General features: G+C 39.2%; 3 protein-coding genes across 9 annotated transcripts in view; 1 reads left to right on the forward strand and 2 right to left on the reverse strand.

The window, feature by feature from the left end:
- The window catches only part of LOC129253323 (cardioactive peptide), a 24,672-nt gene extending 17,337 nt beyond the window's left edge, over positions 1-7,335 (reverse strand). Inside the window, exon 1 of one of the 3 annotated variants that reach the window (XM_054891634.1) lies at positions 3,254-3,345. In XM_054891634.1, coding sequence (XP_054747609.1) covers positions 3,254-3,307 — 54 coding nt within the window. In that variant the 5' untranslated portion in view covers positions 3,308-3,345. Of the gene's footprint in view, positions 1-3,253; positions 3,346-7,291 lie in introns of those variants that run through there. The other 2 variants (XM_054891635.1, XM_054891636.1) reach the window with 2 other exon arrangements.
- The window catches only part of LOC129253321 (uncharacterized), a 10,650-nt gene extending 2,780 nt beyond the window's left edge, over positions 1-7,870 (forward strand). For 2 of the 4 annotated variants that reach the window (XM_054891631.1, XM_054891630.1), the window contains exons 2-7: positions 2,445-2,563; positions 3,331-3,465; positions 5,977-6,312; positions 6,386-6,586; positions 7,318-7,431; positions 7,497-7,870. In XM_054891631.1, coding sequence (XP_054747606.1) covers positions 3,337-3,465; positions 5,977-6,312; positions 6,386-6,586; positions 7,318-7,431; positions 7,497-7,616 — 900 coding nt within the window. In that variant the 5' untranslated portion in view covers positions 2,445-2,563; positions 3,331-3,336 and the 3' untranslated portion in view covers positions 7,617-7,870. The remainder of the gene's footprint in view (positions 1-2,444; positions 2,564-3,330; positions 3,466-5,976; positions 6,313-6,385; positions 6,587-7,317; positions 7,432-7,496) is intronic. The other 2 variants (XM_054891629.1, XM_054891628.1) reach the window with 1 other exon arrangement.
- LOC129253319 (uncharacterized) overlaps positions 1-19,951 on the reverse strand; it is a 36,881-nt gene extending 16,930 nt beyond the window's left edge. The window contains exons 1-10 of one of the 2 annotated variants that reach the window (XR_008583709.1): positions 19,469-19,951; positions 14,005-14,205; positions 13,650-13,946; positions 13,174-13,591; positions 12,919-13,101; positions 12,663-12,835; positions 10,184-10,331; positions 9,865-10,106; positions 9,314-9,800; positions 7,862-8,023 (exon numbers count right to left, since the gene is read on the reverse strand). Coding sequence is in view for 1 of the 2 variants with exons in the window: in XM_054891626.1 (XP_054747601.1) it covers positions 7,896-8,023; positions 9,314-9,800; positions 9,865-10,106; positions 10,184-10,331; positions 12,663-12,835; positions 12,919-13,101; positions 13,174-13,591; positions 13,650-13,946; positions 14,005-14,064 (2,136 nt within the window). In the remaining variant the exon portion in view is untranslated. Of the gene's footprint in view, positions 1-7,711; positions 8,024-9,313; positions 9,801-9,864; positions 10,107-10,183; positions 10,332-12,662; positions 12,836-12,918; positions 13,102-13,173; positions 13,592-13,649; positions 13,947-14,004; positions 14,206-19,468 lie in introns of those variants that run through there. The other variant, XM_054891626.1, reaches the window with a different exon arrangement.
- Positions 19,952-22,333: the final 2,382 nt, after the last annotated feature.

Genomic DNA, 22,333 nt, shown 5'->3' on the forward strand with positions numbered 1-22,333 from the left:
TCTCTTTGCACGAAGTGGTAACTTCAACTTGGGAAACGAATAGAAGTAGCACGGGGCCATATCAGGTGAACACGGTGATTGCACGATGGTTTTTAATTCGTATTTGGTCAAATAATCTAGCACAATTTGGACTTATAATCATTCAAAATCCAAGAATTGTTTGCCCATATTTCCGGCCATTTGCGACGTACAGCATCTCTCAAACGCTTCAAAACGGATAAATAATATTCTTTATTGACTGTCTGACCCGGTGGAAGGTACTCATGGTGCACTACGCCTTGGCAATCGAGGAAAACTGTCAAAAACACCTTCCCGGTACTTTTTGATTAAAGGGTACTTACTCTAAAATTTTAAGGTGATTTAGTGCAGGCTATACACAAATTTGAACTTTTCAAATAGTGAATTCTTCTTCTTTATTTGCCTATTCCATTTACAGAATGTTAGCGGTCACAACATTACGGTATTAAGCAAATTATGAAAATTTATAAGTACATAACTCTGAATTTACTTTAATTAAGGGGGTTTTCTGGTCTCCAGCGAAAAAAAAATCGATTTTTTTTTTTGCATAATTTTGTTGTATGTGTATGCGAGAATACGCCACAGAAAGGATTTTTTGAAAATCGCATTTTTTCACATTTTTCTGGGCACCGAAGTGTACCCTCCTCCGGCCGTTTTATCATAAACTTTATCTTTAAACGCGTTTCCCCGAAAATCGTGTTTTTTAAGCATTTTGGTCACACTTTTCATAGTAGTTATACTCCGATTTCAATGGTTTTGGTCTTAAAAGGTTCGGAAAACTTACCGCTAAGTTTCCCCGTGTACGATTTTTGAAATTTTTTTTCATTCCATTTTTATAACCTTTTAAAGTTCAAAAAATGAGCAAAAAAAAATTTTTTTTGCAAATTCTTGCATAACTTTTGAAAAAAATTAAAAAAAAAAAATCTGTCACGGAAAAACTTAACCAGGGCAACTCTGAAGACAACGCATATCTAATTTTTGCTTTCTGATTACCCAGGTGGAAAAACCGTGACCAAAATGGAGACCTGTTTCGTTTGGAGGTGGACGTCTTCAGCGCCATTTCAAGGTCGCGGGTGTTAATTTTTTTCAAAGTCAAAACCATTTTTTAAAAGCCAAGACATGTACCTTTAAAATAAAAAAAAATTTTTTTTAAATATTCACAGGATTTGTCACAATCAATCCCCAAAAAAACCCTTCATTTCAGGGCCTCGAGACCAGAAGACCCCCTTAATACTTGATACTATATCACGATAATCTTCACGGTTTTGTGCTGCTTGTACGAGTTGCCCAATTGTTCGAAGTCCAGTCCATTCTCTTATGTTGCTTAACCAAGACATTTGCTTCCTTCCTATGCCACGTTTACCCTCGATTTCGCCTTGCGTAACTAACTTGCGTTAATGTTGGTTTTAACATTAGACGTAACTTCCAGTGTCCAAGACTCAGCACCATCGGCAAAACAGACCAAACATGGCATTTAAAATACCGCAGCCGCTAGTTTAAATTTTAGTTCCTGTTACAGAAAGCATTCCGGTAGTTGTAAGCGGCTGTTCTAGCTACTTCTATTCGACAGCCAATTTCTTTATCGCTTTGCCAGCTGTCGTTAAGCCAACATCCCAAGTATTTGAAACATGATACTCTTTGAATCGAGCTACTACAGGGTCCGGCACTCGAAGTGTAACCAATTAAAAAGCTATAAATTTAGTTCTGAAAGTTACTTTTATTCAATTCCAAAGTAAAAATGTGTCAAAATAATACAAAATTATGAATCAATTTACTTTTGCTCGATATAACCACCTTTTGTCTTGACTATTGCCTTGAGGCGGTCCAGAAACGAGTCGCAAACTGCTCGAATGTGATTTGCAGGTATTTTGGCCCTCTCGCGGACAATGGCTTTTTTCAGCGTCTCAACACTGGTGAATCTTTTATTTCGGATCTTGCTCTCCAAAATGGCCCAAAGAGAATAATCCATCGGAGTCCCGTTGAAACGCCCATCGTCTGCCATCGAAATGTTTGTCTGCCCACGACTTTAAAGCAACCTTCAGAACACATTCCCGATAATATTTCACATCTACCTTGACGCCTCGATGAAAACAATTGGAGAGCGCTCATCTGCGGTTACAGCGACCCAAATCATTACCTGTGGCGGGTGCTGCCTCCTGGTGACCAATCGATGACGCAAATTCTCGTACAAACTGTCCGTCAAATAAAGCCTATAGTCTTGGAAGTTTACGAATTGCTCAATTTCTCGTCAGAAAACAAAATTCTAATTAGGATGTACTCTTCAGGATGCACGGGGCGGGACCAAATATATGCTAGAACTTCAATTTGTGAATTTATAAGTTATTATATTACCATATTTTTGAAAAAAAAAAAAAATATATATATATATCAAATTGCAATTTCATGCAAATAGCTTCTTTTTTTAGCACGAGCGTTGTGGAAAATTTGCGATTATAGTACATATAGAATACATAGATTTGCCGCAAGAGAAATTTCAAAAATTGTTTATTTTGAAAGTGGGTCAAGTTTACTTCCGACAAAGTAGGTAAGATGATTTGTGCTACTTTCTAAATAAATTAAGTAAAATTAGTAAAAGTACGTGTATACATGTATATGTGTATATGTATATATGTATACATGTATATATGTATACAGCTTTGCCTGTAACCTATATTCCGTGAAGACACATTGACAGGTGCGTTTTTAGAAATATCTGCAATTCCGCGGAAAATAATGGAACACTTAGACTTACGTGGTGGATGCGCACATGTATTAAAATGTAAACAAAACAACCAAACTTGTGAACACATACATATGTATATGTATGTATATATCTTCATATATGGGAAAAAAGTTTTATTTAAAAAAAATTTACTTTACAAGTCGCTTACACAGATTTTTCTTTTTTGGGTTATATAAAAAATTTATAATTCCGTGTATGATGTTAATAATAATGAGCACATTTTCGTAATGTAAAAACATAAATTTCCCACTCGGTTTTTGCAATTTCCCGGTCATTTCCATTGTAAGTATTATTCCTACTCTTCCATGTGAACAATTAATTTGTATGAATTATTAATTGTACAGTCATGTACGAGCAAATTAAAATGTTTTTCTTTTTTGTGTTCTTTTGTTGTTTTTAATAATTTGTATCTATTATATTCTGTTGTATCACCTTTATTTATATATACATATATTTGTCAATATGTTTTGCAAATACTCAAAGAAGAGGTACATACATACACACACATATAAGCGTTTGTAGAATTTCTCTCCAACATTCCGGCATTTAAATTTTATTGATATTTTTAGTTGAAGATGTCAGACACCAACAGTGAAACATCCGCCCGGCAGCCGCAACAACGCGCAAATGGCACAGACCGCTCCCCGTCGACTGAAGAGAATGAAGTCCCACGCGAACCTGCTCTGGTACACAAAGACATAAATGTAAGTGTTATACAAAATTTATTTGCATCTATAGTATGCGCATACGAGTACTTATAAGTTCAAATACCTACTCGTACATAGAGAAACGTAAGACGTATACATTTTAGTGATTTAACAGGCACATAAAAATAAATCGGTGGGTTCTACTCCGGCTGCGACCGGCAAATGGTTTCTTGCGAGAAGTTTTTTCTTGGTAGAAATACACTCGACAATTTGCCATTGCTTGGTGAGAGACGACCGTTAATAGGGGGAAAAACTGTTCACTGTTACTTTACATTGCTGCTTCACGGACCAATCGCATGGTAGTTACAGTTGAACCACTTGACTATAGCGGTCGCATAAAGGCTTAACAATTAAATATATATTTGTATGTCTCAAGCAAAGCATCCCAACTGATTTGAAAGTCTGAGAAAGTTGTTTCCGTATACTGAAGCATGCACCTACATAGAGTCGGAATAGTAGCATAGAGAATTAAAAAAACATGTTGAGGATCCAATTTCTCTTCAATCCTGTGTGAGATATCGATGTAAGAGAACCCGTTTTGGTTGGCGCAAGGTGGCGCAAAATTAATCAATGAATTACTTTTTTTAACTAAAAGAAATGATTTTCAGTGATGGATTATTTTGACCTTTATGCGCTCCATTGCCCTAAGCTGTGTAGTTCAGAAATGCTAAATTGGATTGACATACAACGCCATTTGCAAAAATTATAAATCTTCCGATAGAGTGATTCATTTTGCGTCACCTTGTACTACTTAAATATATCTGGTTGTAGTCTTAAATCAGTAGCCCAGGTCAAAGATCTGCGAACTTATTTTAACAGCCATAGTGATTGTATCTACAAAACTAATACGGCTTGCAAAATGACGTTGTTCAAAATCGGCAAATTCGTCAGAATCGGGAAGGACCTCTCCGAGATCTGGTGATGAACGAGGACAAAACGGAGTACTTTCTGTCATCAAACAAACTGTCGGCGCCCTCACGTATCCATACGCACATTATTGCTGACAGTTATGATTTCGAGGTTGTAATAGACTTAGTCTATTTAGGAACCAACATTAACACCGATAATAATGTCAGCCTTGAAATCCAACGAAGAATCATTCTTGCCAACAAGTGATTCTTTGGACAAAACAGGCAATTGAGTAATCTTTTCATGACGGGCCACTTTCTGTGGGCAAAGCACATGGAAAGGTTGGGCATCTCAGACAGTGTACTCTGCCCAGCTTGTGAAGAGGAGGATGAGACGGCGGACCACTTCCTGTGTGTCTGCCTCGCCTTCGCCCGAATCAGGTTTGAGGTCTTTGGCACTGATGTGTTAAGAAGCGACCATCTTAGCTCCTTGGCACCACAAGATCTACTCAGATTTCTTCGGAGATCGGGTAGATTTAAAGAAAATTAAAAGGGAATCCAAGTGTAGTACAATGGACTCAATTAATGTCTTTTCATCATTGAAATCATCTCCCTCAAAACTAACACTTTATGATGCTTTCATCATGCACGTCCTAATGTATGGCGCAGAAGCTTAGACGTTGAAAGATGTAGAAAATTTTCGGACCTTTGTACGTTGGCGACGGCGAGTATCGTAGGCAATGAAATAATGCAACATAGACATTAGTTGGAATTTTTAATCTGATATTGAAGAATATAGTTACATAACTATAACTGCCAACATCGATGAAATTGGCCGCAATACTACATAAAATGATGAAACAAATAAGCCAACATGCGGGGAAATTCTATCAAACAGTCTGTACTTTACAATACTTACTTTTATAATTTCATAGTAGTAAAGAATTTAGTTTACTGTTTTTCCAATAGATGGCCTAGTAATCTCACAATCTCGCTTTATATAAGGACGAATAAGTTACGCTAGGTGACGTTAGAAAGATAAAATGTAATACTACAAAACTTCTGAAACAGTTTTGTGATTACTTGACTCAGTTATTTGCGCGAAGAGAAAATACATCTTATATGTGTTAGAAGTTTTCTTCAATAAAGCAGAAAACATAAGGGACTCACCATAAGCTCCGCAAGCTTGGTTTGGAGGTTCTTATGCACCCACCACGGACCACGCACCAAATAACTATCATCTACCCGTATCTATGGCAAATATATTGTTGGTGAAAAAATCACCTTAAGAGGTGAAATTCGACTGTTCTATTTTTTTACCAATAGGGACGAAAGTTTGTGTGATAGTGGCATACTGGAATTACTTTCAGCAAATTAACGAAAATTTGAAATAAATCTGCACAATCTGGCAACGTATTTATTTATTACACCTACTCTGAGCTACTCTGTCCTATAAATTCTATCTACACAAACAAAAAACTCACTCAATATATCCCTCCTATTGTTTGAACGGCGGCCCTGTTATTGTTTCAGCAGAAACGCCTCAAGTTGGAGTGTTTAGCGTAAAAAGATTAGTATTTTATACATAATATGAAAATTAAAAAAAAATATTTAGATTTTCAAATTTTCTGAAATACTCTTTTATTTCCACTTCTTGCAGATTAAGACTGAATTGGAATGCCTCGTCAAATTGCTCGATGGCAGAATCTACAAAGAAGAAGAGACTGCCATGGAAGAATTGCACCAGTATCTGATCGAAGACGAAGGCTCATGGGTGTTGGGTGACAATTTCCTCATTTTCGTGCAGCGCATATTGCGTGATGACAACTTTTCACCCGATACACGAGTACATTTGATACGTACATTGGCCTATGCAGCGCTAAAGGATGACGTCATCATTATACTGCATCAGGATCGACGAGATCATACACTTATGAACTTTGCGCAAGACATTGAAAAACACACACCAGAAGAGCAACAAGCGTGGGCGATGTTTGTAAGTCAATTCGAATGTTTATCTGCGTAGAAAGGAATGAATAATTACGATTAATAATTGTTGTTTATTTTAGATGTGTAATCTGTTTGAAAATCTAGGCCCCTCTGAATGGTTGCTTTATATCTCCGAATGGGATTATATGGGTCAAACGATATCGAATATACGAGTTACAACAAAAGTAGCGGTACATTGTATACTTTCGAATTGTCCACAAATGAAGAATACCGGTTCAATGATACTCTACAATATTGCCATAAAGGAGGTGAAGACAGTGGTAAGCATGGAAAATAGTTGGTGCATAGATATGGTTCTTATAGTCGCATGAAGAGAAGTATTTTGAATGAAAGCTAAACTAATAAATTCAAGCAATAGTAGGATTTTAAGCGCATTGAGGATCTCAGCTCTCATTCAAAAGAAGGGTTGATCTTCATAGCAATGCACCTCAAATATGTAAATAAAACATGGCAAAAGCTAGGAAATGAAATTGAAGTCACTTCATTATTGGTATTTATAAGTCCCAAGTAATGAGGAACAAATGATATTTTGAGATCGGTAAGCTTTTGAAAAGCCAAGATATCTCTTAACAAACAGACACCAGAAATGATGACGAACAAAGATGTGAAAGTGCTAGAGGCAACCAAGAAAACTATTCTACGCATGGTCACCAGGTATCTCAACATGAATTGCAAAAAGTACATAAAAGTATAAGCACCATCTGGGATTGACTAAACCATACAGTTCACAATCATTATTGATCGACGAAGAAACTCCCTTGATTTCCCGTGGCGATGATGTCGATCACGAAGAAGGCCTTTTTCCTGTTCCCAGAAGCTAAAACTGAATTGAATTATTATATTTGCTAGCAAGACAAGGCAATAGATTAGCTTTTGCTTATTTTACTTCACCCTTAAATACCTACATGCATGAATATGTAATATAAGTTTTTCGTTGCGCACGAGTATTCACCGTTGATACGTACATACATATGTTATATATAATCTACAGGTCTTTGATGACGTTGCTGTGGAACTGGCCATGGCTATTTTGCAATTCTTTCAAAGCAGCCCAGTGGAGGAGCAAGTTTTCCGCACGCTTAAGGCATTGGCGCGTTTCTTGGAGGTGGGCAACTCCTTTTTTTTGTAATTCATTTTTATATTTTATTAATGTTTTTTACTTCATTTAAGGTATCCGCTGACGTTGCTGCCATCATCCAGATGATCGGTCCGCATCCCAAGCAGTTTGCCGGAATGAGCGAGCGCGTCGATGAGTTGGTGAATAATATTAGTCGCAAAGTGCCGGCTTAAAGCCATTCTTCTGCACACACTTTTACATACGTACATATATTTTAAAAATATTTGCAATAGAACTGCTAAGTGTCACAACTTCTTTACAAGGCATATTTAATTTTAATATTATTTTTTATTCATTTATTACTATGCGTTCGAAAAATTAATTTTACATATAAGCACACTTTCTAAAGTAATGCAAGCGACTTTTTGTAAAAAAAAAATATTAAGCTGAAATATCATTGATTAGCTTTCATGCTTACTGAACAAGATTTTGAGGTTGTTTTTGTATTTGATTTAAACCGCTGAATCGCCACAGCACCAGCTGAAAATGTTTCCTTTGCTGGCGCGCAACTGTAACCAATTTTTTTGATTTGACACAAACATTTCCGATGGCAGTTGGGTCTCTTGGGCGGCAGCATCAGCTAAAGAAAGGTTGAGGGGAAATTAGAGGTAAATAAAAAAAAAAAAATTATTAGAAAAAAATAATAATAAAAAATAAAAAGTTAAATACTAAAAGTAGAGTTTAAAAACCTGTTAGGTTAAGTTTAAAAAAACCGGCATTAGGAAAATTTGTGAAAATGGGCATGGTCACTCAACTATGACGCCCACCGCTCATCCAAAGTTAAGATCGTAAAAGCAGATGCAAGATGAATGAATTTTGAATAATGAGACTTCTGAGAGACATTAAAGCGCATAGCTCGTTTCCACGGCTGCCGGTTCTACGTCACCGGAATGGCCCCGACTTATATCCGGCCAAGAACGCTCACCTTGAAAGGCTGAAGAACATCATCAACCAACTGATTGGACCTAATCAGTGTGGCTTTAAACCTAGAAAATTTACAATTGACCAAATATTCACAATAAACCAAGTCTAGGAAAAAATCAATCAAAGGAGAATCAACACACACCATCTTTTTGTCGATTTAAAGCTGCATTCGATAGCCCGAAAAGGAGTTGCCTATTTGACGCAATGTCTGAATTTAATATCCCCGCAAAACGGCTATGCAAAATGACTTTGCTCAATACCAGCAGCGCCGTCCGAATTGGGAAGGACCTCTCCGAGCCGTTTGATGCCAAACGAGGTTTCAGACAAGGTGACTCGTTATCGTGTGACTTCATTAACCCGATGCTGGAAAAGATCGTGCCAGCCGCAGAACTTAATCGCTCGGGCACAATTTTTTATAAGAGCGTACAATTGTTGGCGAGCCCCTTCTACGGCAGCTGTATGGAGGCTGGAGGTGGCGTCATCTCAGCTGCCTTGCTTTTGCGAGACTAATTTTGAGGCCTATCGGCTCTCACCATTTTGCTACAACTGTGGAAATAGTGGGTTTATATATCATCTCGCCTCACCATCAGCACGGAGCGGTTAGAGCAACAATAAATAATCATCGTTCGAGCATTCTCTCTTATCTATTCCTCTTTCCCGCTGCTCTTTTCCCCTTACAATGGTACCAAAATAAGTAAGCCCTCTTAAACTTGGGCGCAACCATCTGAGCTAATCGAAATCTGTCCCACTGAAATGTCGCCTCTCATTCCACTTTTAAAAATTACCGTCATTGCCCGACTTTTCCATTCTTAATGCCGATAATGAGTGATGAATATATATCGATAGATCAATTCGGCTGTTAATGAGCCCTTACACAACACCGGTGTTACAAGGCTGTTACAAATCTCCCTCAGCATCTAAAAATCAATCACAATCATCTACTCACCGCCCACTGCCTTCCGATCGTATTCAAATTTTGGCGATTGAATTATCGAAATTACATCCTCCGGCTTACGCAGCAATATTTTACCCACACCCTTGCACATGCGCAACACCTCGTGGTTACTCAACTTTTCCAACTGAGTCACGTCCAGCAGAGGACAGGCCAGTATCCACTCGCGCACGCAATCGAAATCATTGAGCAATTGCACGGCGCCGTTTACACTGAATTTGATGCGTTTCATATAAATATAGTCCAGCCAAGCCTCGCAAATAATCTTTAAAATCAACTTCAAAATAACCAAATCCTTGGTGGCTTTAATGGCAGGCAGAAATATTTGGTCCAACACATAATCGACATAATCACTTTTCCCATCTTCATCGAAAACGCGCTGCTGCCAATGCGAGGCAGGCGGGAAGGCAAGCTTGAAATTGGCAAGACTGAGTATGCGACAAACTTCGGACATGATTTGCACGCATTCTTCGTTAGTTTTCTGTAAGGCGAGAGAATTAAACATTTAAAATTAAAAAGAAAATATGTAACTAAAACTCTGTCACCTTCAATTTATCAATATTGACATTGATCTCCAACATCAACTTAGCGCGCAATGCAACATTGACCAGCATAAGAATATCTGTGAGATCGGCAGTTAGTTTTGGTAGCTTCTGGGTGCTGAAGCCGGCTAAACAAACACGCACATCGTGCTCCAAAATGCGAAAGAAACGATCCATTTGCCACTCACAGCAAAGTTGCTTGGCTTGCTCTTTCACCCACAAACGCATGGAGTGTACGGAATGATCTGAAAGGAAATGTTGTGTATAACAAATTATAGGTTATGTTAAGAAGGTACAAGCTAAATAGACTTGGGCTGCTCACCAATGCGGTGCAATATGGGTATTTGTTCGGCCACAGGTAGAGTGCTGATTTGCATTTGTACTTCACTGCTTGGAAAATAGCTGTTGCTTAACTCTATCAAATTCTTGAAGACCAAGTCCCAAAAACCGCCAGTGTAGGTGCCCAAATGCTATAAAAATACATGAGAAAACGAAATTTGTGACCCAGGGTAGGATTAAGAAACATAACCTAAAAATAAATCTAGAAATTAAGTGATCGTGTTTTTTGCTCAATTTCATTGCTTTAAATCAAGCAAGCGCATGCATTTAAAAATTTAACGATTTCACTTTTACTACTGAACTTTTTCCCCATTGAACTTTCAAGTCTCAAGGTTCAACTGCTTCTAAACAAATGGTATGCTCCAAGCGCATAAGACGCTCTCACGAGAAAATTTACGTTCAGGTCTATTAAGTTCTCTAATCTATACATCATCATCGCATTCAATGTTATCCGCCTACGAAGCCTAGCAGAAATATCGAGAGGAGGAATAGGTGTACGAAACTGACTTTGTGGGATAATTTATTCTTACAAAAATTCTATTTTAACCCTTCGTTGGATGCCTTTTTTAAAACCTTAGGTTGGTCATCCGGGTCTGGCCTTTTTCGCCCTGTTCGAGAATCCTTCTCAAAAGATTATATATTTAAAATATAAGCTACTTCGAAGCTCAAGCAGTTAGCTAAATTCACGTACAAAGTAGAAAAAGCGATAAGCTTCCTCTACTTCCTGGATAATAGAGGAGAAGTTAGTCTTTTCTAAGCCACAAAAAGGCTCTGATAGATATATGTGTTGGAAAGTGGCGAGGTGCAATGGAAAAATATGCAAATTTATATATTTTCATTAAGTCACGGCCATTTGCATTTATTTGTTATCAAAATATTATTTTGCCAGGGCTTGATCCAATTCGTAACTGGATACGGATGCTTTAAGTTATATCTTCATCGATTCTAACATGAGCTGGATCTCATAGGCAACTATTTTGCAAGAGACGTGACAGAAGACGTTTACCATGGCTTCTTTGAGTGTTCGCTATTCCACGCTTATAGACGCAAACGAAGCGAAGCTCATACCGCAAAGCAGCAATAGACTGCAGAATGCGACGTAATAGCAGATACGAAGAAGACGCGAAGAACCCTCAAAAGAGTACGGCGTAGTAGCACCGACTAACCACTTTTCCGCCCACGAAGTATTTAATGCTTGACGGAAATAACAAACTTCGCAAGCTGGTTTCATAGATCCCCTTGAGGATAATGCACTATCACATATACGAGGTGTGTTCAAAAAGTATCGCGAATTTTGAATTTTCGCAAGTTACGTATATTCGAATTTCGATTTTTTGTGGCGATATGTTGGTACTCATGTCTCTCACTCATAATCACAACATTTTGAATGTTCAGTTCTTTATTGACAGCTGCTTTGCTTGCACGTGTTTCGGCTCGTCTTCGATTTTTACCTATTCAAAAAGATGGATCAAAGAACCTTTATCAAATTTTGTGTGAAAAACGAAATTAAATGCGCGGATGCATTCCGAATGTTGACTGTGTCATACGAGGAAGCTACTTTGGACCAAAGCAACGTTTATCGGTGGTACAAAATGTTCCCAGAAGGCCGAGAAGATGTGAACGACGAAAAGTGTGCGGGACGCCCGAGCACTTCAACAACAGACGAAAAAATTGATGAAGTGAAGAAAATGGTATTGACCAACCATCGAATCACCGTTAGAGAAGTTGCTGAGGACCTAGATATCGATTGGCTCGTACCATCCAATATTTTTCAATGATTTGGGCATGAGACGGGTCGCCGCGAAATTCGTACCAAAACTGATCAATTTCAACCAAAAACAGCATCGCATGAACATTGCTAATGAAATGTTAGACTCTGTCCGCGACGACCCGAATTTGCTCCTAACTGGTTACGATTTATGGCTCCATCCATCTCATCTCCAAAGCTCCATCATCTCATCGGAGCTGCCGCACTAACCAAGACCGAAAAAAGCGCGCCAAATTCGGTCGAACGTAAAAGTTTTGCTTACCGTTTTCTTCGATTGCAGGGGCGTTGTGCATCATGAGTTCTTGCCACAGGGTAAAACGGTCAATAAGGAATATTACCTGCAAATTATGCGCAATTTGCGCGAAGCAATCCGCCAGAAACGCCCGGATTTGTAGAAGAACAAAAATAGGCTCTTACATCACGATAACGTCCTTGCTCACACATCGTTGCTTGTGCGCGACTTTTTGGCCAAAAACAACACACTAATGATACCACATCTACTTTTTCTTTTGCCTGCCGAGGAGCGACCACTATTTAAAAAAAAACCTTTTCTATCATTTCATGTTTCATTCCCGTAGATATGAACTTGGGCATATCCAAATAGTAGTCGCGCACCAACCTAATCGGCAACAACGGCCGCCCTACCACAACGCTCCTAAAAATAAGAAATTTAGACAATTGCATTAATTTGTACCTCATCTTGACCAACAGGTCGATATAACTGTAAAGCACGATCCATCGTTGCCGGCTGACAATTTGTTGACAATAAAGTATACCGAAACAATTGATCCCAAACGTTATTGGCGACGAAATTTGTGAGACTTTCAGCAACGCCACGCAACGTTGAGTAAACGGGTTCCGGAATGTCTGCAAGAAAGTGAAATTTAATTAAATATATGCAAGTAACATACAGCAAATGATGGCATTTTTCTAAGCACACCACTACTAACCTTCCTGCGTATGATTCTTTAGCCAGTTTCTCATAGTTTCCACATGCGTCAGCGGATAACAAGCAAGCGGAGTATCAATCCACCACAAAATGATGTGATCCAAAAGGAGTCCAACATTAGACCACATCAAACGCATGCCGCGCATAACAAACTCACCCAACTCCTCACGTGTGCAGCTTTTACCTACAGCAAAAGAGAAAAAAAACATTATTTATTGTACATAAATTCTTTGGGATTTGCTTTGAAATCGCGTACCAAATATGCTCGGACAGTAATCGTACGCTTTATCTATAAGCTGGGTGAGATATAAACGTTCACGCTGTAAAAAATGCTCAGCATATTTGCGGCAATTACTTTTCTGCATACGCCCCTTACTGCCCACATCCTTATTGTCATTGCTGTAGCTGTGAAACTCATCATTGTCACCGTGCATGTTGAGCGTGAGAATGCGTAAAATTTCCAAACTAGAGGCAGTCGATTCACAATTTTCTCCAGCGGCAACATCCGCCGTGGCTGTCAGGGTTGTTGCACTTGGAGCCGCTGCAGCAGGCATGGTGCCGGAGGAAGTGCCTGCAGCTGCAGCTGCTGCCTCGGCTTGCTCCTGCTCACTCAAGTTGAAGAGGCCGAACAGCAAGTCCAGTGAGTTTTGTTCGATGCGCGTTTGCGAGGCATGCTGGGAAAGTGTTATTTGCATTTATCAATTAAATGATTTCAGAAGACATGTAACTTACCTGTAAGACGTGTGCGAAGTCAATTGGTTTCTGCGGGAGCAACAATGCTGGACACATATTACTGCATATATTGGCATTCCACTCCGCACTAGATTCATCTGCTCCAGTTTCACCCGACTGTCGGTCCCTCTTCTTACTGGTCGGAGTCGCAGCGTTTGCCTCCTGCGACAAGTCATCGACATTGACGATATCTTTTGACTTCTTGCGGTGACACCATTTATTGTAGAGATTCGTTATTTGTAATGCCCAACTCAACCACATATCCGACTGTGAGGACTTGCGTAGCAATTGTGTGACCTACTTAGGAAAATTGCAATGAAATGATAGATAGATGATTGAATTTCTGGCAACTTACCGTCTGTTTGAGAACGAACAGCAGTTGACAAAAACGTCGATCATTGATCTCCACAAGCATATTGTATTTCTGCAATAGCAGGGCATTGTATGGGCTGCGCTTGATTTTCTTATTTAATGAGTGTATGTCCTGGTTTTGCGACTCGTCCTTCAGGTTCCAGTAGAGTTCACAAACATGTTCCACCTCTTCCAAAAGTGTATTCTGGCGTGAATGTAAGAAACGAAGTGGACATCAAAAAAGGGAAAATTTGTATATTGCCATCACAGATTATGTGTTTTTCTTCTATCACAACTACAAAATGGGCTAGAAACCTTTACTCTAGTTGTTTAATAGGGACGCAAATGAGTAGATACATTTTTTTCGCCAAAAATCTGCAATACTCAACGGGCTTAAGAAAAACTTGCTTGGTTTCGTTAACTTTAAAAAATAAAACGCAGCAACTTTGGTATTAAAATATTTACCCTGACAAAGAAATGCAAAAAATAATGAAAATTTCTAAACAAAATAATTTAGTTTATTTATGACAAAAATAAAACAAAATTAATTATCTTCAGCATCTTACATTAAAAAATTGTAAATACGGTAGGAAAAAATAATGTTTACTCATATTAAAAAGTTGTTAATAGGATGTGTGGTAATTTTTTTAAATATAATATATTACACTTATAAGCCGACTTTTTATAGAAAACTCCAACTTTTTTTGTTTCGTCTGGAGAAATATCTTGTCACTCTTCTACAAAGACAATTTAAGTTTTAGGAAAAGAAAAAAGTCACAGAGGCTATATCCGGTGAATACAGTGATTGTTCGATGATATTTGTCGAGTTTTTGGTCAAAGAAGTGTTCACAATATGAGCCTTGTGAGACGGTGCGTTATCCTGGTGCAAGATCCATGAGTTTTCTTTCACCAAATTGGGCCTTTTCCTACGCACATTTTCTCTCAAAAGTCGCATAACTTCCAAATAATATTCTTTATTTACCGTAGAACCATTTGGAACGATGTGATAATCAAAGAAAACGAGTAGCATCACTTTCACTTCTGACCGACTTTAACGTGGTTTTTTTGGTTTTGGCTCATGTGGATAGCGCCATTCAGACGTCTGTTGACTGGTTTGCATGTCAAACTCATATACCCACGTCTCATCACCTGTTATGATGCGCTGGATAAACGTTTGATTCGAATTCACTCGCTCAAGCATGTCTTCAGCCACCTTCTTCCGATGAATTTTTTGAAAGAAATTCAACTCACTTGGAACGAGTGAAGCAGCCACACGTCTCATGCCCAATTAACGGTGTAAAATGTAACGAATCGATTCGTAAGACACACTAAGGTCATGAGCTACCTCTCTCAAACTTAAATGATGGTTTTTCAGCCCCATTTCTTTGACTTTGTCGACGTTTTCATCCGTTGAAGACGTTGATGGGCGACTAGATCGGGACAAATATTCCACGACTCCTCGACCCTCTGCAAAAGCCTTATACCACTCATAGACCCGTGTTTTTGATAAAGCACACTCGCCATTGGCTTTTTGCAGTATTTTCAACGATTCGGCATACGAAATGCCGTTCAAAACACAAAATTTAAGACAAATTCTTTGTTCGATATTTTTATCCATAGTGAAAATCACAGAGCACACCTACGCTTGACTGATATAATTAAATGCCAAAAATAAGTTAATCGACAGATCCCGCTCAAACTCTGCGACAGACAACAGTTGAACCCACATTTCAGAAATAAAAAAAAATGTAGACAAATATGTAACGCGCGCTTTTTAATGACATATTCTCGATATTTTTTTGACAGAATGTAAGCTCAAAATTATGTTTGGGGTTATTGTCTTGCACTACCTCACAACCCGAGCCGAGAACCAGTCGGCGCTTGGCAGATAAATATTGAAATCTATCCATAGTACTTCCCACAAACGCAAGATTTCTTACTCCGTGGGCTGCCATTGTGCCCCAAACCATTACATTGCCGCCACCGGGTATGATCGTAGGAGTGAGGTTCTCCTTTTTCAGCGCACTATTCGCTTTTCTGTATACAAATCTTCTCCCATCTGACCCAAATATATTATATTTACTCTCATCTTTGCAAAGGTCGTCCGGCTTATCAATTTAGGTTTTTGCGTACTCAAATCGCTTTGCTTCATTCTTCGCTGAGATAAATGCTTCCTTGTAAAGTACATCAGTTGTATCCTTTGATTTTAGGTAATTTCCGATGGTTTGCGGGTTAACAATTGGTCATCCAGTTTCCAAAAGGCTTGCTGAAAATTGGGTGCTCCGATTTTTCCATCAACTTTAACCATTCGTTCGTTTACTCACACCTCCTTCTCACTAAATATTCTTTTTCGCCCTCATCCTTTTGCCATTTGAAATGTCCTACTCTTTTCATATGTTTTTATGGCCGATTGATGGATGGTAGCACGTAGTCTGGCAGCAATTGAAGATATTTCAACGTAACTCTTTCCTTCGGTTTCTAAGCTTATAATTATTTTTTATATCATCCGGCACTTCGGAAGGCTTTTTAGTCGCCCGACTCTCCATGTCGAGGTGTTTATTCTTGAAAAGTAAGAAATGCACTAAGCAACAACAATAGAAACTTCTAACAAGTGTAAAAATGTTGCAATATCATGTACCGTTATTCACCGAAACAAGTATTGAATGATTTTTGTGAAATACAGTTTGTCAAGAATATCTTTGTATAGTGAAGAAAAATATAAAATTTTAGCTTTGATCGCGAATTCCAACAACAAATAAAAAAGCAAACAAAAACTTTATACACACATTCCATTACTGTACTTGTCTATGACTATTAGGCGCCAACAGTTATTAAAAGAAGAAGAATCCAATTGCATGCAGCTAAAAAAAACACCTGATACATACATATTAACATTAGGATGGCCCAAAACATGGGAAATTAATGGTAATTTTCAAAGCGTTGGCGGTACGCTTCATATTTAATAAAAAATAAATAATATAATAGCTTTTGTTGCCACACCCTCGCTGCCAACAAGTTATATGGCTTATTTCTTCACGACTTTATGCAGTTTGTGCTATTGAGAAACCTTATAAGATTGTTTACATCTATACTAGACAGTTCAGCCTTTTGTCAGCAATACCCTTCAAGGATAGACACATTTGCCGAGTTCTACAAAGAGCAGGCAGTGGCAAAATATGTGCTCCAAAGTTCTTTGTAAGCGTGTTGTCGTTTCCACAGCACAGCTCTGTATTCTCTCCAGGCGCACTAGATGACCTTATTTATATACACATGCCCCACAAAGTCTGCGTTCACCCGAATAGCCTTCTTAAATTTATTAAAAACAAAATAGAATATTATGATTAAATTAAAATCTTTACAATTTGTTTATTCCCAGCTTTTAAGGGCAAAAAAAAACAAGATTCCCCACTTCACTTTTTAGATAACGGGAAAATAATTTCAGCAGCATGTAAATGTGGCACCAAAAAGTCGCGTTCAGCCTGTTTATTTTAATGATGCCGTTAATTTTAGGATATTTTTCCTTGTTTATATTAATTTTTCATTGCGCATTACTTCGACTGAATGTTAACAAAGCTTAGTTGAACATTTTATTTATAACTGGAGATAATTAAAGATCATGGAAGGAAAGGGAAAAGAAATAAGCGTTTCTGAGAGGAAAGTAATTATAAAAATGTGGAAAGACGGAAAAAGTTTCCGAAATATTGAAAAATCTATTGGGAGAACGTATTCCTCTATTCAGCGAGTTGTAACAAATTTTCGGCAAACTGGAATTTTTACACTAAGCCCAGGTCAGGGCGTCCGAAAAAATTATCGACCCGGGAAGAGCGTTCTATAATCAACTTGACAAAGGTTAACCCCCGGATTACATCCTCAAAATTAGTTGAAAACATAAATCAAACATTTAAAAAAAGTATTTGCGCTGAAACTGCCAGAAAAGATCTACGTCAAGCTGGATACCATGGTAGAGTCGCCCGAAGAAAGCTTTTCATTTCTCTTGTGAACAGACGTAAACGCATTCAGTTTGCTAATGAGTACATAAATAAGCCTCCCGAGCTTTGGAAAAAAGTAATATTTTCAGACGAAAGTAAATTTTGTATATTCGAAATAAAAGGCCGTCAAGTTGTTTGGCGAAAACCTGGAACTGTTCTTGAAAAGCAAAATCTTGTTGGTACGGTTAAGCACGGAGGTGGCGGGGTTATGATTTGGGGCTGCATGGCGGCAAATGGGGTCGGACAGTTAGAATTTATTGATTCGACGATGGATAAATGGGAATACTTGAACATACTAAAACGAAATTTAAAGCAAAGTGCAGAAAATCTCGGCTTATCAAGAACATTATGGTTTCAACAAGATAACAACCCGAAGCACACAGCCGAGATCGTTAAGCTTTGGCTCTTGTACAACGCCCCAAAACAGCTTAAAACACCGCCACAGTCCCCAGATCTTAACCCCATCGAGCATCTGTGGGATCTATTGGAAAAAAGAATTCGTCAGCAAGTGATTACTAGTAAAGAGGTTTTGCGGAGTGTCATGCAGGCAGAATGGAGGAAGATAACAGCAGAGGAAACAGAGAAACTAGTAAGTTCAATGCCAAATAGGCTGAGTGAAGACCTAAAGCAACGTGGATATCAAACTAAATATTAGATTTAATTTTTGCATATAGCATATCACGTTTTTGTATTAGACTTTAAGACTGAACGTAGACTTTATGGTCGTTTTATTTCCTTGTTACACCCATTATTCACCGTTATCTAAAAACTTATGTGAGGAATCTTCAAATTTATTTTTGTTTTTGAAACTTAAACATATGAATATATAAAAATTAATATATAAAATCAGGTTGTGTGTTTCATTCACTAAAAAGTTATTATAGGGTGAACGCAGACTTTGTGGGGCATGTGTATATAATTGGCGCGTATACCCTTTTGTGGTGTGCGTCTTGATGTTGTTCCACAAATGGAGGCTGTTTCACCCAAATTCGAACCTACGTTCTCTTTGTGAATTCCGAATGGTAGTCACACACCAACCCATTCGCCTAGACGACCTTAGCTAGGTTAAAAAAATCATTTAACTTCTTTTTTGTTGACCATGGCGGTTTTGGTTTTCGCTTCCGCCTTGAAGGTGGACAAGATTTATGATAGGCCAGAAGAGTTTTTGAGATAAGAAGCTATGTTGTCGTCTCCAGACCGGATGATGGGTTTAAGTAGAACTTCAGGAGATTTTCGTACTAAACCCAATTTGTGTTTTTTGGGTATATGAAAGCTCCTTTTTTTGCGTTAGCTTCAAATACCCTGTAAAGCTTATGTACCTAGGAACAGAGAGCTTAGGTACCTAGGACTTGTAAGTTGTTATCGCAACAGAGAGTAATAACTAATACTTCTTCTGATATTGGGCCGATGTAGGTCGAAATATTTTCTCTATTTGCTATATTTAACTTGTTCTGTAATATTTAGTTGAAAAAAACTTACCTCGATTATTCACATCTTTGCTGCCCTCTTGTTCTCTTCTCTGTACCTCCTCCGTGAGCTTTTTCAACTCAATGGGTGCCATCTGGACGTTGTGAGCCATGTAGCATGAGGCAAAGAGTCTGGGCCCTCTGTCCTCTCCCTCAATGGCAATCACAGGGTCAGGTGATTTGTTCTATAATTAGATAGTAAGTAGGCATTTACACATTGTTTCACCAGGATGACCGATCTAGTCTTCCTTGCTGTTAGAGCGTAGTATACATTTATGTTATCAAACTGCAGTCCAGCCATCTTGTTTCCGGATGTTATCCAAGGTTCCTGGATTGCAGCCATATCGTAGCAAATACTCTCTAAAGTTTTAAAGAGCTTTGCTTAAGCCGTTGTATTATGATGAAGATTGATATGCAGGATATTTCCTTCCAACGAGGTCAGAAGCCTGTTTTGCGGGTACAGCTGCCGTCGCCGTTTCTCCGCTCTCCATCGCTTAATCGCCTTTAAAGTGTAGTGCCAGTGTAGCTTGCGTCCCGGATTATTAAGCCGAGATCACGCTCCACTTCGTCAGCCTCCAGCGTGTTGTCGTTTCCATCCTGCGGGTGACGTTTTTTGAGGCGTAAATAGACACTGCCAGTGCCCCACGACATCTTCCCAAAACGCTGATATAGTTTGTCCTCTGCTTCCTTATTTATTTGGATGATCAGATCACGTTCATTTTTGGCATCTGGTTTCCCTGCGTGTAGAAGTTTCCAGTCTGCCGTCGGAATGTCAGGGTTTTGTCGTTGGAAAAGCAGTAGAGCAGCTTCTGGCTTAACCGTGTTAGATACCCGGACCTTAGCTCTCGGTGCGCATGGAATGTTCTTCCTATCCACTATTTCCAGTTTTGCGCCGTTCCATAAGCCCTCCAGAGCTGGAACAGTCGCAGTGAGCCATTTTAGCGTCGCATCATCAATGCACTTCAGAATTTTCACGCCCGTTAACCATCCAGCTCCATCAAATGAGGGCGAGGGTTTGTCCGGCTCATTAACGATCCGCGCAACGATGGCTTGCAGCAGTTTTTCATCTACCCGCTTCCATTGATCCATCGTCATATGTCCATTCGGATGACTTCGGTCGATCAGTGCTACGATCAAGTGTCGTTTGGCTACATCACTGACCTTAGATATCTTCTTGGAACTACTCGGCTGATCAGTACGATTTGCCCATTGTTCCTGCGGATTTGCAGGAGGTGCAGTCGTACGAGGACGCTTAGCTACAGGTTGTTCGTGTTTACCGGATCTTTTGCTTTTCGTCTCCTCTATGATTTTCGTCTCCCTTATGCTTTTTGCCACGTTCTCCTCAATTTTATTGGCAAAGACAGGGTTCGTTGTCGCAAACTTTTCGTTTCTTGAGAAGTGCTCTCGGCCTTTCGTAATTGTGCTTTCGGCCCACTCCAAACGCTCCTGCTCCGTAGGAGTGAGGGAACTCTTGTTGCCGAGCCGTATTCGGATTTTGACCGCCGCTTTGTATTGGGCAAGGGCTTTCAATCCCTCCTTACTCGGCTTCTTCCTCGGTCCGTACCTGCTCTCGGAAACGGCACCTGGCGTTGAAGCTTCTGGTGAGGTCAGTAGCTCCTCTTTCTCAGCTGTGTTTATGGTCGCCACGCTACTAACGTTTTCGAGATCCCAGTCTGATTCGACTGCGGTACCTCTACAGGCTAACCAGTAACCTTGTTTTGCAGTAGTATTTCGACTGCTGGGGCCTGCAACCACCGCAGCAGAAATGTGACCGCTGGCGACACGCAGAGGAGAATAAATTTCCCCACCGTGCCTGCCGGTGGTAGCAGTCACTACTCCCACCGACGTTTGAACCGATATCCCGGCCCATGTTTCTTTCTTTGTCGACGCCATGTTGGTTTTCTTGTTCAGGGACTCCTCCCATAGCGTTTTATGCCTACCCGCCAGACACCTCTTGACCATGACTGCAACAAGGTTCTGCATATCTTCGCCCACCACAAAGGTGCTGGGAGGAAACATACATACCCTGTATACAGCCTCAGCTGGGCCCCCTACCGCCTTGGTACTCGCATCCTCGTCCCCTTGCCAATATCGAATTTCGAAAATTCGATTATTAGAACTGAGACGGGGATGGGAAGAGCAAAGATGTCGAGACCCATTGTCCAGGCGGCACCCTCGCGGAGGGTTCAGTCAGAGGATTTTTGCCACCCTTAATCAAAAACCTCAACCTTCATTAGAAACCAGGGTATACTTTTCTAAAAGTTTTCGACGTGCTGAATACAAATCCGCCGTCATAATTACTCTGATGGCTCAGGTTTTGTCGAATAAAAGAAAATATTGGAGCAAACTCTTTAAGATGTTGTATATGGGTTTTCTTATTTAAAAAAAGCCGCAATGAAACATAACCTCAAATACGGTTCGAATCCGCTTTGATTGTACTTTTAGGTTAAAATATCTCGGAAACCTAATGCGTAGGCGCCGCTGATGTTACAAACTATAATTTTCATTTTTTTCTATGACAAATTTACCACCAGTCAAAATTAAATTTTAATATATTAAAATATGTTCAGATATATAAAGTAAAGGGACGAGGAATAAAATAATTTTCTTAAGCTACAAGTAAAAAAATAAATTTAATTGAGAGCAAATTTATGCACTTCTAAAAATAGCGACTGAGTTATACCTTCCGTAATGTACATAAACATTTCCTGCCACCTTTCGAAAGGTTTTTTATGAGGCCTTTATACTCACATGTTCATCGAAAACATCAACCTTCACGTCAACGGCAATGCGATATGTGACACGCCTCAATTCCTTGCCCAATTTCGTAATCTCCGTGAATGTTTGTATGGGTGGCGTTGATTTATTGCGACAATAC

Source organism: Anastrepha obliqua, chromosome 1, assembly GCF_027943255.1.
Source record: "Anastrepha obliqua isolate idAnaObli1 chromosome 1, idAnaObli1_1.0, whole genome shotgun sequence".
Lineage (NCBI taxonomy): Eukaryota > Metazoa > Arthropoda > Insecta > Diptera > Tephritidae > Anastrepha > Anastrepha obliqua.